Source organism: Mercenaria mercenaria, chromosome 10, assembly GCF_021730395.1.
Source record: "Mercenaria mercenaria strain notata chromosome 10, MADL_Memer_1, whole genome shotgun sequence".
NCBI classification, from domain to species: Eukaryota; Metazoa; Mollusca; class Bivalvia; order Venerida; family Veneridae; genus Mercenaria; species Mercenaria mercenaria.
Window position 1 is genome coordinate 74,292,105 of NC_069370.1, and position 16,586 is coordinate 74,308,690.

The 16,586-nt window shown below is 36.8% G+C and overlaps 1 protein-coding gene across 1 annotated transcript in view; it reads right to left on the bottom strand.

The window, feature by feature from the left end:
- The window catches only part of LOC123561277 (sialoadhesin-like), a 49,180-nt gene that overhangs the window by 13,273 nt on the left and 19,321 nt on the right, over positions 1-16,586 (bottom strand). Inside the window, exons 3-8 of the mRNA XM_053553372.1 lie at positions 14,424-14,753; positions 8,278-8,583; positions 7,344-7,652; positions 5,651-5,920; positions 5,112-5,417; positions 2,245-2,520 (exon numbers count right to left, since the gene is read on the bottom strand). Of these exons, the coding sequence (XP_053409347.1) occupies positions 2,245-2,520; positions 5,112-5,417; positions 5,651-5,920; positions 7,344-7,652; positions 8,278-8,583; positions 14,424-14,753 (1,797 nt within the window). The remainder of the gene's footprint in view (positions 1-2,244; positions 2,521-5,111; positions 5,418-5,650; positions 5,921-7,343; positions 7,653-8,277; positions 8,584-14,423; positions 14,754-16,586) is intronic.

Sequence of the window (16,586 nt, forward strand, 5' to 3'; positions counted from 1 at the left end):
CCTCCTCAAACCAGCTGAATTGCTTCCTCAAAAAAGACTTCCACACTCAAAGCTCAGTTTAGAACCCATGGTGGTGAGGTGCAAATGGTTCAAGGTTGATATATTTTCAGGTCCTTTGGGGTCATGCACTTTCCATTACCTCTCATGAACAGATTCAATTCAAACCGAGTTTGCTATTATTTTGCTTTCTCTTCATTGTTCGCGTGTTAAGGCACATACTTTATTGAATATTGCTACTAAGTGTATAAACCCTAATATTTAGTTGATGAGTCGAACATGTTTACAATATCAATATATACTACACCGGATTATTATAGCGCCCTTTTAATAAAACACGTTCAAAGGCACTAAGGGCACCAAATTCATCCTCTACCAGTACAGGCAAAGGGCGGTTCTGACAAGTGGAACAGAGCGAGAACAGAGATAGAGAATCTTTTAGATAAAGGCATATCCAGCTAAATTAGCCTAGTTCTTTGTGAATAGATAGTCCGGTTCTTTAACATGTCCAGTGTTTAGAACCGATACACGCAAAGCCATCTTTCTGGGAGTAACCAATACCGGCCTCTCAGACAGGTAGAAGACACTCCGTAGTATATCAGCAGAAATTTCTTGTGCCTGGACCGGGATTCAAACCTCGAATCTCTGAATTTAGTCAAGCGTGTTACAACTAGACATTAGGGCCGCCTATAATTAATATCAAAAATAACATAGCCTCATATTTTACATTCTAGTTCCTTTCTTTTTAATAAAAGTAATTTTCAGAAATATCGCTGGCCATGTGGTGGTTATTATGAGTTTTGGCCACCATATTGATTTAATAAAAAAGAAATTAAGTTAACGTATCAAACTACCATATTCTGAACGATTATCTGACTGAGAATTTATGACATCAAGTCGAATATGGAGCGCACTGTAGATGATAGAGTAATACTTGTTTAGCACATTATAATCAAAGTTACTTTTAATTTTGACGTTTGCATCCTCCAAGTATTCATGACATATTTTTCTTATAAGTATTTTTAGATAATCTGAAGTATTATAGATTCAGGAAAGTGTTTTAGTTGCTTTGATTATATTTCTGATCATTCTATCCTTTTTCTTTAGTAGTATAAAGGACTCCATTGGAATTAAGTCGCAAGACTTTATGGGCTAACCTGACACTACATGTCACATTTTCTCAGTTTTGATTACTTTAAAATTTCTTCTCAAAATATACTGGTTGGGAACCATTTTCCTGACACATTTTCATATTTCGGCTCCATTATTCCCTAAAAAATATTTGACATAAATGAAGCCCACACTGCACAGACTTCAACTCCTTCCACATCCGATGTTGTAATCAGCATCGCGTTGTGACGTAAAATATGGGTTCCATGGGGCCTCAAATGGGGTCACTAAAATAAGTTATTTTTCCCGTCAGGTAAACCAGTATCCGGACAAATATTTTGACGGTGTTTTGTTTAAGAAATAATATATCTCATCCAGTGATTTGTCGTTGAATAAATTATTGTTTGGAGTTCAGATGCGAAGGAATTATATCACGAGGGCGCAGCCCGAGTGATATAATAATACGCATCTGAACTCCAAACAATGATTTATTCAAGAGCAAATCACTAAATGAGATATATTATTTCGATTCTAACACGTTACCAAGGATTTTTATGTGTATCTTTGACGACATTCATTAAAAATTTGCCCGTTTTCAATCGGTTTCTTTTCCAGCGCACCGCTATGCCGTTTGACGCCATGACGTAATAATTGTGACGTCAGAACAGTGATTTGTTGTAGTATAATTCACTGTTTTCTGCCTTCTTTGTTTAATGAATCGGATCGTGTTAGAATGTTAATTTGATATCAAAAGAAATAATTAAACTAGTTCTACACATTTCTTTATCATTCATCTCTTCTAGATGAAACAATTACATGAATAACAACGAAATAAAGTGGATATTACATGTGTCCGGAAAATGGTTCCCAACCAGTACTGATAATTTAATAAAAGTACATTTGATTTTCAATGTTGGTTGTTTTGAAGTAGAGATAATAAGTGATAGGATTTTACTCTTCTGTGATTGTATTTTGTGATGTTTAAATTACAACTCTTCGTTATTTTATTTTTTAATGCTGAGTAATATAATTATATTTAAAAAAAAAAAAAAAAAAAAAAAAAAAAAAAAAAAAAAAAAAAAAGCTGCATCAGCCAGGGTACATTTCACATTAAAACATACTAGTATTAGTACTTACAATATACAGAAAGAAGAACGTTTTTATTATCTGCCGTTTCAATACCATTGTTAGCATTACATCTGTATATTGCAGCATCTGTTCTCCGTACGTATCTTATTGTGTATGTCAATTTGTTACTGGCAAGTGTTCCAGTTCCTTGATGGAGAATTCCACTATGTCCTTCTCGGTACCATTTGAATGTAGATGCAGGTTTACTAGAAGCAATACACGTGAGACCAGTAGTGTTTCCTTCCACAGCGATAATTTCTGCCATTGGTTGGATTAATGGACGATCTGATTTTATAAAAAAAAAATATAGAACATCATGAACCTAGCTAATGAGTCTCACAATGTTGAATGAGTAGTGTTCTGCAAGCGGAATACTCACATTTCTGATGATTATTAAAACAAAGTTTCAAAATTTTAAATGTTAAATCATTGCTAAATAAAAATGTATGGTTAACAGAACGTTTCCCAGCAAATATTACAGCCAATATGAAGTATGTTAAACAGGGATAGACAGACATCGTTAGGGTAGTTCTGTACGTTTTATAAAGTAATTGCGTAAAGTCATTTATCCGGAAAACGTAGAGTACAAGCATACGACCCTATCTTTTTTATTTGCGGAATTTATTAGTATATTCTGAAGTTAAAAAATCATCCGAACGTGTAGAACTACCTTCACAACTTATTTGGAATAAATATTAAGGTTTCAATAACCCGTTCTATCAAAAGCTATGAATCTAGATAGAAGAAATGGTTTAGTGTTCATACAGAAACTTTTCAATTTCAACAACATGTATTTGAGGATTCTTTGGAAGCGTAGAATGCAACTAATCAAATGATAAACAGAATTTGATCGAATTTATTCATGAGAAATAATAAAATGTAATACATCCCTCGCGTTTCTTGCCATCGGCTTAAGTGGAAGAGTAAGTGGCCTTCATGACCCAAAAGAACCAGAAAATATAACAACATGACGCCAACGTTCGTGTGACATAGCCATTTATAAACAGATTTCCAGAGCAGTTCAAGATAAAGAAATACTCTCGACTGTGGACATAAATAATTAATTACTGAAGACAAAATTTTGTCCATCTTATCACCATCAGCCAGTACAATAAGATGCATAATCATGTATTAAATTTATTTTTGCACATCTATCTTACTGACAAAAAGTGAGCAGTTTAAAATATCATAGGAAGTAATATTGTGACTGTTTACTTGTACGTTTCATACATCGCATCTATCATTTTGTTAGACCGGTTTCATATATCAATCAAAGTTCTGAAAGGACTAATAGCCAGTGCTAATTGAGCGATATTTCAACCGATACACCTGAAGAATCAGCATTTCATTTTGCATAAACCTGTCATGATTTGAACAATGTTGGTAGATGTCCACTAGACATGCTACATAAAAAAACAAAGACAAATATCAAACAGGGAATGCCACGTACCAAAAACGCAGCCTCCCCAAAACGAAACGACTTGGAACGGTCAGTGGCAAAAACACCACTGGGGAGCTTAAACCGGTTTATGGTGCGCACCCAACCTCACTCTTACCCCCACCATGTTCCAAAGACACGGGACAGTGTAAATAAAAGTAATCCCCTCCATGTGAATCTCTAACACACGTTATGGAAACAAAAAGGCATGGCATGTAAAACACAAAAATACTTGTGTATAAATATATAAAAAGCAAACCTTTAGAACCAAAAACGTATGTACTCAATGCCTTTTTAGAAGACAGAGCAACAAGAGAAACACCCTTAAGGGCCCGACGAAACAGGCCAGAAGACAGATATCAAAACAGTTCAGTCCTGGTAGGATTTAAAAACTGCTTATCATAGAGTCCTCCCCCTCTTCCGTCAGACACAATCAAAGAGGGAAGCGTAGTGTCCAACTGTAAACGGGTTGAACACTAAACATGCGGTATGTCTCAAAACAGTTGGGTCGTAACCTCTTTTAATAAAACGTTTTATAATTTTACCAAATACATTTGGAAAATTACCATGACCCAAGATCTTACCAAGTTGGTAAACCTCATGCCAAATATCTAAGCTCTGTGCACTTTGGTTCAAGACAAGAAGCTTTTTAAGGTTTTCCCTATACAACTCTATGTAAAACTAAGTTTGCCTCAGAGTGGGCCAATTTCAACCCTAACCCTAAACCCTAACCCTTACCCCAACCCTAGAGCGGAGTGATTCCGAATATTTCGAATGTGAATAAAAAGTTCATAATTATTCTAGAATCCGTTGCTGCTTGTTTTTTTTTGTGTGTTCAAAACAGTAGTCCTCAATTGCTCGCACTCACACTATACCAAGATTATAAAAAATAAATATGGGACTATTTTTACACGTCCAGAATATTTGTGTGATGCGGCCACATAGAAACAAAAGGAAGAATCTGGTAGTTGATTTAGAGAGCTATAGCCAGTTGCTAAAGCACTGGCTAAAAAGCATATAAGGGGAAATACATAATTAATAATCAATATTTCGTATGGAGTATTTTCGTACTTCCTTTCATTACTATTTCAGTAATATGTTTAGTTTAATTCGTTTTAAACTTCAAAGTTATTTTACGGACAAACTTTAAGAAATTAAATACAGAAGAAAAAATAAATCTATAAATTTGTAACTTATTAAGTTTTGTGCTGTGCGTTTCTCTCATGGACATTTATCATTATGTTAAAGCTTCAAAGGACCATAACTGCAAATAGCACTTCATCCGTAAATTTAAGTGTGCGTAAGATGTACTAACAGACAAGCGAAATAAAACTGTAGTAGGAAATTGAATAAAGCAACCATTAAAATAAATTACAATACAATACCATTGTAGACAAACATTATTTGTGCTAGTTTTAAAATCTATTAGAAAACCTACATCTTAGATCCAGTGTCACTGTATTTATTTCAGATGTCCCTATACTATTGTAAGCTTCACATGAAATACTGTCACCATGATTGTCACGTGTTGGGGTCAATGTAAGTCTCCGCCGACGTTTCATACCGCCATATTCCCCACTCTGGTCAGACAGACTTCCGTTACTTGGTCTGATGACACTGTTTATTCTCCATGTTATGTCAGATACCGGGTTTGAACTTCCAGATATACACAGTAGTGGCAATGTATTTTTTCCATTAGCAATAACATTGCTGTTTCCTGTTATTGTTGTTGTAAGAGGTTTAACTGCAATAAAATGCAATTATGCTCATTCAAATACAGCTTACTGAAGAAAATGTATTATAAGTAAACATTCAAAATAGTGTTGAAGTCTATAAAATCATATTACAAAACAGCTTTGTTATTTTCAATAGAGGATTACTTTAACCTCATTATCTGATTTATCTTAACATATCAACCAATAAGCTTAAATGAAATATTATATGTAAGAATATAAAACATGCAGGCAAAAAACGTACATCTAACAGTAATAGAGATTTGCTCCTGATGTTCCGAGCCTATTCCATTGTCTGCCCTACAGATATAATTTCCATAGTGTGTTCTGTTGATTGGTGTTAAACTGTAATTGAGTACATTGCTGATAGGTGTTCCTTGAGATATTAAAGTGCTGCCATAGTACCATTTTATAGTAGCTGGTGGTTTACTGTCTACTTTACAAAATAGTTGTTTACTTTCGCCTTCTGTTAGTGTATTCTGTTCCTGTCCTTGGATTGTAACGAGTGGAGAATCTAAAAACAACAAATTGAAACAATTTGAAAGAATACACAGATATGTGCAGCAAGCATTAAACTAGACATCTAAGTCTGTCTATATTTCATTTCACAAGAAAATATTGGCATAAATGATGTCACATATTTAGATATGCATGCAATATACGAATAAAATGACAATACAATCAAGATACAGTTTGATTTTAAATTTAAGTTTATTCTATACTACTTGCTACAACATAAGTTTAGACACTGAACGCATAATGAAATATGTTATGTTCATCTTGTCCAAGTTTACCATCACTGGTCGCTACAATGCCGATACCGCTTTAATTTGCGTATTTCATGAATATTTGAATGACTTGACTGTGTGTATAATTTGAGACCATGAAGTATACCTTGCAGTTTAAAATCAAGAACCTGTCTGATTTTCAGAGGCGAGCGTACATGGACGGCCGACAAATGAAAACATTACAATGATACCTAAAACAATTAACAGTAGTTTACAAACTATGTGGCCATGGGTAGAGGTATGCATCTTGATAAATGGTTTTAAAATATTCTTAAATAAATAGCAAAGCAGATCGGTTACAATGAAAATGTGCTATTCCAATCAAACTACGAGACTGACTAAAATCCACTGTGGTGCAGTTATCTAAGGTGTAGGTCTATAAAATGTTAAAATTCTGAAGGGTAGCGGTTCAATCCTCAGTGGTGGCGATTTGTTTTTATTGTTGTAATTAGAAAGAGAACCTTTTGATCATAGTCAAGTCACCTTACTAAATGTTGGAGTAAACCGGAAATTTGGGCCATTTCTAGGCTTTTTGATAATAGGTAGAATGCCTTAAGATTCCTAAAATCAATAGAGGATTTTCAGTTTCAGTGGGCATTTTAATAATCATTGATTATCAGTTACAAACACAAAATTTTGCTATATACTGTATGAAGGATGGATAAGAGTGGCACTAAAATAATTAGGACTTAGTAACCTTGTATCTTAACAAGTAAATTGTGGAAAATAAAAATGTAAAGTACATTAATGGCAGCCAATTTGCAACATGTAACTTTAATAAGCAAACCATTAAGATACTTACACGTTTTTCTTAACCATTATATATATCCGGGAATAAAAATAATTACGTATCAATGTCGTTTAATTGCTTAATTTGAATTGTTTTGTACTCGCACATGTTGACAATTACTTACAATAATATTTTTTGTTCACGTCAACTGTACTTTAATACTATAAGACCTGTAGCCTTGAAACTTTGTACACATGTGTATTATCATAAGGTGAGTAAGATTAAGAAGCATAGCCATCTCATGCACTTTGTAAGAATTACGACCCGTTTTGTAATTAGTGCTTGATTTAGTTGCACGGTGTCTTTAAATTGACATTCATGAAAATTAGAAGTCACTGTTTATAGTCAAAACAACTTACATTTCAAATTGAGTGTAATGGTATCCACAACATCAGATTGTGACACTGTATTTGACACTGAACATACAATAACATCACCGTCCATATACCGTGTTGGGTACAATATCAGTTGCTGTGATATTACAAATCCATTATTGTCTCCAGTAGTTTCCGAGTATGGACGACTACTAGATAATGTTTCAGAACCATTTTTCCATGTGATATCAGAGGCTGGATTAGAGGAACCTGTGGTACACGTCAATGTTAATGATGTTTGCCCTGTAGCAATTATTTCTTTGTTACCAGTAATACGTGTTGTAGAGGGTCCGACTGAAACATGATTTATTCTGATATTGAAAGCTGCCAAATCTACTAATACTAAAACTCATACGAATCAAATTTAGTTAAGTGGTTTTAACTGGTCAAAATAGCAATATAATTAACCCGAGTACTACTTATGCATATAACCATTTACTGTATATAAAAAAAAAATAGACTGCAGTATGAACAATATGTTTTGAATAGTTAAAATAGTGGATATTTATGGTATAGCTCAACATCTGTCTAATCAAAAAGGCATCTTTTCTTACTTTGTTGTAATAAGATATGAAATATAAAAAAGAAGTTCATCATATAAGGAATATATTCACGTCACTCTACACATAATGTACATCAGTGTTTCATGATTCTATAATTCATTAACTGAAAGCATGTACTTGCGGATTGCTTTATATCATTTTCTAATTAAATAGATGTTATAATAAACAGCCTAAGTTCATTTCTTCTGTCTGAATACTCAGCAAAACCAATAGTGATTTAAAAAAAAAACCTTCAAAACAAATAAAATTAATTTTTATTTAATGCTGTCAGATATACATTAACAGCCAGAAACAGTTTTGATCAGGAATTATGTTTTTTTTTTTTTTTTTTTTTTTTTTTCCAAAGATCAACTTACAGTGAATATTAAGGTTAACTGATGCAGTTTTCTCTGACGGACTGATCAGGGTTTGATGTGTAACTATACATTGTACAGTACGCCCATTGTCTGCAGCAGTCACCCGTCGTCTAAATAATGACACAACTGTATACGTTTCTGTAGTAGCATCAAGTGTAGCAGTCACTTCACCTGTTGCTGTTGACCCTTGGTAAGACCAAGAAATATTTGCAGCAGGTCTACAACCCGTTGTTGTACACCTGACCTCTACAGTGCCTCCGATTGATACAGATGATGTCTGAGTGACTTTTGGTTTGCTGGGCTTTACTGAAAGAGAAATACAGACAGTGTCTGTAGTGTCTCTAATGTGGATACAAGTAATATTTGCGGGAGTGTTGGGTAATTAGTCTTTACCAAAATGAAAACCAGACATGTATACTGATGATCCCACTTTCTGTCACTCTACAGTTATATATCGTGTATCTCGATATAAACGAATCTGAAAGAGTAAAATAATAATTTTGAAGAGTTGGGGCGATAAATACTAAACAAACTCAAGTGCACAAATTCGCATGCTGAACAACATTCATATAAAGCTTCATGACTCCAGGTTACCTACTTCTTGAGATACATTTGACATAAACATTTAGGTCTTTAACGCATATTTTTACTATGTCAAGGGCCATATAGCGAAATTCCAATCAAAATTCCAGGTTCACAACACATCACGTGCTGAATAATGTTCCTCTATGGTTTCATGACTCTAGGTCAAATACGTTTAGAAAAATATTATGCCATACAACCGTTTTAGCCATCTATGCATATCTTTACCAAGTCCGGACTGGCTAAGTGAAATTCCAACCAGAACCCATAGTGCACAACTTCACATTTCCAGTGTTTCAGTGTTTCGTGATTCTAGGTATAATACTAATTGACATACGTTCGACACTATCTTTTCAGCCCTTTTTGCATATTTTTATCTAGTCAAGGGGGGCCATAACTCTGCTCTGGTTGGGTAAAATAAAACAAAAAGCCACGTACACAACTTCACATGCTGAGTAATATTCTTAAAAGGTTTTATAACTCTATTTCATACCTTTTTCAATACAGCTGACACAAACTATTAGGCCCTTTATGCAAAATTTTGACTAAGTCAATGGTCACTTCACCATCGTAGTGTCACGCTTCGCCATCGCACTGTCGCGCTTCAGCATCGTAGTGTCACAATCGTACTGTCACACTTCGCCATCGTGCTGCCATGCTTCGCCATCGTACTGTCGCGATTCACCATCGTACTGTCGCGCTTCGCCATCGCACTGTCACGCTTCACAATCGTAGTGTCACCATCGTCATGTCGCGCATAATACGCATAATTTTGACTAAGTCAATGGTCATGACTCTGGTTGGCTTAGTGGAATCCCGAATAAAATCCCAGGTGCACAACACATAATGGCACAATGGATGTCGATCAAGTACTTTTTGAGACAGATTGGACATAAACTTCAAGACCCTTTACGAATATGTTTGATTAAAGCAAGGACCATATCTGTCTTTTGACAGATTACAATCAAAACAAACCCCCAGGTGCACTAGTCTACATGCTGAAAAATATTCTTTTAAAGTTTTATGAACCCAGGCCGAACAATTCTTGAGGTATGTGTGGGACACTAATGCTTTTTCTGCAGTATGATTTTCTTTTCTACCGACTGCGCCGATGAAGATTAGTTGTGATCCATGTGCAAGATATATTGTGTGTTATACAATATTTTCCCCAACACCATAAAATCTGCAAAAATAATTACTTTTCTTGTCCTTTATTTTTTGGACATGTATTTTCTCAGGGTATTTTTCATTCCCAAGTGTTGGGAATAGGGGTGTGCACGGGTCCAAGATATAAATCAAATACCGGTATTATAGGTTTGATTGATACATCGTATCGAATGTTGTCGTATCTGTGAAAATATCAAATAGCTATTAAATAATTATGAAGAACCAAAACAGTACATTTTTGTAACTTTTTTCCGGTGTTGTTTAAGTGTATTTACGCAAGCAGAACTCAACTGTTGGTATCCCGTGATAGTAAATGTACTTTTGACTGAAGTAAGTGCCATACACATAATCATGAACGTTTGTCTGCAATCATTAAGGAAAACAATCCCGTGTTTCGAAAGAGATGCTAGCTGACTTTAAGAAAAATAGGTGCTAAAATCATTTGAATCGTCATTGATTGGGATATGCTCTTTTTAAACATATACGAAAAAGTAGATGAGCTTAATTGTATGGTGGCATATTTCTGCCACGAGATAGCTAGGTAGCTATCATGATAATTTGTAATAAAAAGTGCTGAAATCATCTGAATCGTAACTGATTGGGATATGCTCTTTTTAAACATATACGAAAAAGTAGATGAGTAATTGTATGGTGGCATATTTCTGCCACGATATAGCTAGGTAGCTGTCACGATAATTTGTAAAGGAGAACAGTCTTGTAGTTTTTCCAACTACAAACTTGATTTTTTTTCTTTTTTTACATCTAATTACAGCTCAGGTAAATCCCATGTTGTCCATTGTCCTGTCCCTTGTTCATAAATTGTTTGGTTAAATTCCTTTTAGTCCAATTTTCATGAATAATGACTTTTCAGCTGTTTTTTTTTCCAGTCTCAATTGTTCTTATTGGAAAATCCTAATTTCATAGACATGTAGCTTAGCTTTCTTTGCTAATTAACTGCTTGAATCTGCGTTTATTTGCTTTTATTTTGTTTATGTTGCTATAGCTTATGCTTGTCTTTGTATGTTTGCTGGACACCCTGCATTCTACTTTCTCACAATACTGGAATTGCAATTTTTTTGTAATTACATAAAGAATAACAAAGAACCCAACCTATTACTTCTTATTTTGTGACAACCCCCAGAATATATGCTCTACTAGCAGTACTTCTGTCACATAAAATTATCATAATATCATGTATCAAAATCAATTATTTTGCATCGATACAAACAGCGAACCGATCATTCCAACCGATACACATCCCTAGTTGGGACAGTACTATAAGCATTCGATCATATTGCGCTCATGTATCTTTCCTACAATGATCTGTCGGTAAATAAAATGTAAACATTTTCTCGATATATTAAATAATACTGGTAAACGTGTTCATATCGAACTGCTAACCTGCCAAACTTTCCTAAATGATTAATACGTCCCGGTATATGCTGGAAATCAACAGGTCGCCAAACATACGGTGTTCCGTTAGGGCCAGCACCCGCTCCCTGTAAACGCGAAGCGCGAAGGTATGATGGTACGATGGCGAAGCGCAACAATACGATGGTGATAAAATGACAGTACAATGGCGAGACGCGACAGTACGATAGTGACAGTCCGTCGTACTGCCACGCTTTGCCACCGTACTGTCGCGCTTTAAATCGTACTGTCGCACTTCGCCATCGCACTGTCGCGCTTCACCATCATAGTGTTACCATCGTACTGTCGTGCTGTCGCGCTTCACCATCAACGTGTCGCCATCGTCAGCGCTTCGCCATCGTGCTGTCGCACTTCACCATCGTACTGTCGCGCTTCGCCATCGCACCTTCGTGCTTCACCATCGTACTGTCGCACTTCACCATCATCGTGTCGCCATCGTATTATCGCGCTTCGCCATCGTACTGTCGCACTTCACCATCGTACTGTCGCGCGTCACCATCATCGTGTCACCATCGTATTATCGCGCTTCGCCATCGTACTGTCACACTTCACCATCGTACTGTCGCGCTTCACCGTCGCACCTTCGTGCTTCACCATCGTACTGTCGCGCTTCACCATCATCGTGTCGCCATCGTATTATCGCGCTTCGCCATCGTACTGTCGCACTTCACCATCGTACTGTCGCGCTTCGCCATCGCACCTTCGCGCTTCACCATCGTACTGTCGCCTTCCTGTCAAGCATGCGCAAAAGAATTCACTTAGTCTGCATAACGTCAGAAGGAGGGAGGTGCTTTCGATTTACTTACTAATAATCTTGTTTAACATAAATGTATTTTTCTCAAATTAAAGCTTTAGTGTCAATGGTAGGGTCGGTTAACGTTGAGTAAGCGGAAACAAACAACTGTATTCTAGACCTAATTAACACTTTTATATAAAATTTACCCAAAAGCTTTATAAGCAAAATTTATACAAGAGTGTATTTTTATTATTTTAGCTGACAATATATACTTTTAATGTTTCATGGCTTGAAATATAAGAGCTGATTAAACAACATTTTCTCACAAAACAATTAATTACATGTAAATACATTATCGTTTATTTTTCCACAGAGAGGCTAATTTTGAATACAATGATATTTTGGTCATAAATAACACTCGGTCGGGTGATATTCGTTTAAACAACACCCTACCGGTTGATATTCATTTTTATTACCCCTCAAGTAAACAATATAAAATAGCCATAGACCAACGGAGACTATTTTTGAATAGTTCATTTCAAACAATATTAAGATATGATATGTTTTTAATATCATCATGCCAGATGATATTCATTTGAGTGACACTCTGCCGGGAAACTTGCATTTGAATAACACCCGGGTGATATTCGTTTGAATAACAGCTGCCGGGTGATATTCATTTAAATAACATCAGGTCTGTAAATATTCATTTCAAAAATACCCGTGCCGAAAAGGGTTCTTATTATTTGATCATTGGACAGAGTTGACAATACTATACAATACAGAGTTTAATTAAAGTCGGTCATTAAGTAAACAGAGAAAAGATGGTGAAGAGCGACAGTACGATGGCGAAGCGCGACAGTACGATGGTGACACAACGATGGTAAAACGCGACAGTGCGATGGCGAAGTGCGACAGTACGATGGTGAAGCGCGACAGTACGATGGCGAAGCGCGACAGTACGCTGGTGACAGTACGATGGTGAAGCACGATAGTGCGATGGCGAAGCGCGTCACTACGATGGCGAAGCGCGACAGTACGATGGTAACACTACGATGGTGAAGCATGACAGTGCGATGGCGAAGCGTGACCATACGATGGTGAAGCGCGACAGTACGATGGCAAAGCGCGACAGTACGACGGACTTTCACTATCGTACTGTCGCGCTTCGCCATCGTACTATCGCGCTTCGCCATCATACTGTCGCGCTTTGCCATCGTCCTTTCGTGTTATCACCATCGTACTGTCGCACTTCACCATCGTACCGTCGTACCTTCGCGCTTCGCGTTCACTGGGAGCAGGCACTGGCCCTAACGGAACACCGTAAAATCCAAAGCACGTCCCTCCGTCTGACGTTATGCGCATACTTGTCAGTCAGGAAGGCGACATTACGATGGTGAAGCGCGAAGGTGCGATGGCGAAGCGCGACAGTACGATAGCGAAGCGCGACAGTACGATGGTGAAGCGCGACAGTACGATGGCGAAGCGCGACAGTACGATGGTGACACTATGATGGTAAAGCGCGACAGTGCGATGGCGAAGCACGACACTAGGATGGCGAAGCGCGACAGTATGATGGTGACACTACGATGGTGAAGCACGACAGTGCGATGGTGAAGCGCGACACTACGATGGCCATGCGCGACAGTACGACGGACTGTCACCATCGTACTTTCGTGCTTCACCATCGTACTGTCGTGCTTCGCCATCGTACTGTCATGTTATTACCATCGTACTGTCGCGCTTTGCCATCGTACCGTCATACGTTCGCTTCGCGTTTACAGGGAGCAGGCGCTTGTCCTAACGGAACACCGTACAAACACGACATAAATGAAAATGTTGCAGGCTCGGTTTGATTGAGTCTGTTCATGGACGGTAGTGGAAATGCAAGCTACCGTCCACGTCCTCTAGCCACGGGTTGAGCAGAACTCAACATTTAAAACTTAAATACAAATACATGTACTGCTTAAGCTAATTCTGGAGAAAAGTTAAAGTATTCTGGGTATTTATTATACCACTCGCCTGAGTTTCACAGCATGCTTCAACAGTTTAGAAGAGGAAGGAATGTATGGAATGATGACACAATCATGTAGCAGTGAGAACAATGCTCAACTGTATAATGCTGCCTCACTAGACTTTCCACTAATGGAGGTTCATGCAAGTGAGCTAAAATGAATGTACTCATAAATCTGTATATAATTTCAGACACAAAATATTAAGTTATACTTACAACTCAAAAACAGGGTAACTTCCGTCTGTTGTGCATTGTCTGGACCTATTTCAAATAATGTCTTACATATAAACTGGACTCCGTCATCTGATGATGAAGGCATGAATGTATGACTTCCAATAATGTTATATGTTTCACTTGAATTTATGTATGTTTCGTTCTTACTGGTCTGCAAGTGTGTACTTCCTTTCATCCAAACCATATCTGAGGCTGGAAAGCCACCGGATGAACGACAGGTAAGTGTCAAGGCAACACCCTCAGAGCCCCTAACAATTAAACCTACATCGTCTTTGTACTCGGTCTCCAGCACTGTTGGTGCAGATGGTGGAACTGAAAAATAAGAAAAACAATGACGTAAAAGAAGATTAGTGTTAGAATGCGAGCAGAGAATAATGATTAATTTGAATGGCAATGGCTTAAAAGCCAATGAAAAAAACGCCAAAATGTAAAATTTCTTTTTTAAACTTCCTTCATATTTTAACGGTTTCCTCCTACAAATTAATATCACTTTGACAACCCAAAATCTAGCTTGAAGAGCCTTGGTAGATAGGCACCGGTGTATAAAATAATTTGGAATGAATAGTTTTCGACATGCAGATGAATGGACATATGAACAGACAATATAAAATGGCAGTAATGTTTTCTTTACTGCCATCTATCATAAAAACGCCTGTACTTATTATCATTGCAGGTCGATCCATGAATAGTTTCCACTAAATTACGGTTGTGTTATGTTTTTGGTTATTTTTATTAAAATTCATGTTTTCACAGTTTGAAAAACACACATATCAACGGGAATAACTCAAAATGGGAGTTTACTAATCAGTCTTTCTTATACATAAAAAGTGATATATATAAACTAAAAATGACATCAACTTTGTCATGAATCAGAGAAGACTAGAGGTGCTATCACCACGGCGGTCACTGTATTATATTGATATGGGGGGTTCGTTTTGAGGAGGCTGCGCTTTTGGTGCGTGGCATTCCCTGTTTGATATTTTTCTTTGTTTTTGTGTTATTGGTATTGTTACTACCTCTGAAACGGGACATAGAAAAGTGGTGCTAACATCACTGGTGATCCATGTATTATAGGTAATCAGTTTTCTTTTGTTTGTGTTAGGTTTAACGTCGCACCGAAACCATTATAGGTCATACGGCGACTTTCCAGCTTTGAGTAGAGGAAGACTCCAGGTGCCCCTCCGTGCACTATTTCATCACGAACGAGAACCTGGGTAGAAGCACCGATCTTCCACAAGCCAGCTGGATGGCTTCCTCACATGAAGAATTCAGCGCTACAAGTGATGCTCGAAGGGTGTAATTAGTCAGAGCAAAGAAAGTGTTATATTTTATGATCACTGACGATCACTGTATTATTTTTTTGGACCATGATATTGTATAAACTTTGATGTGGGTGACAGAAGAAGGATAATATGACCAAGGTGAGTTCTATTATATTTAACACTATGAGATTATTTTATTGGTAGACTGCTGTATAACGTTGTTATAATGTTATTGCTGGTCAAAGGACAGTGGTGCTATTATAACTATAAATCACTAGCAGGACCTTGGCAAAATACTGCCATGGCAAGTCCGAGGCAAAATAAATCGCAATAAGATAAGGCAAAGATCATTAACCGTCAATCCGGTGTATAGTTTGACACTTTTTGAAGTAGCAACACGTGTAAGAAAATTGATAGGAGAATCAAATGCACTTAAGCATTACCTAATTACCGATCTCAACCATAATCGGCCTGAAACAAGATTTTATATGTAAATAAGATTAAGACTGGTGAATAAATCAAGATGCTACAGTGTAAACAAAATGAAATATAGTATTTTATAATTCAGAGATCCATAACTCAGCCAAAAATCATTCAATCCAAAAATCTGAAAAATTAACAGGTCTTCGTACGGATCGATCCTATGAAATTTCTTTCAAGTCTAATCAATAGTATAATCAAGTTTTAACTATAACATGATTATTCAACCGGAAAATACTGACAATATACAAAAATGTCATTGGTACTGGACTTTTCTAAAGTTCGGCTGAAATCCCACCAGTAGTTTCAAAGGGGCCGTCTTTTGTGGCAGGCAAACAGTCAGATGCACAGACAAACAGACAACACAGAATCAATATAACTCCCCGCAAATGGACAGACATAA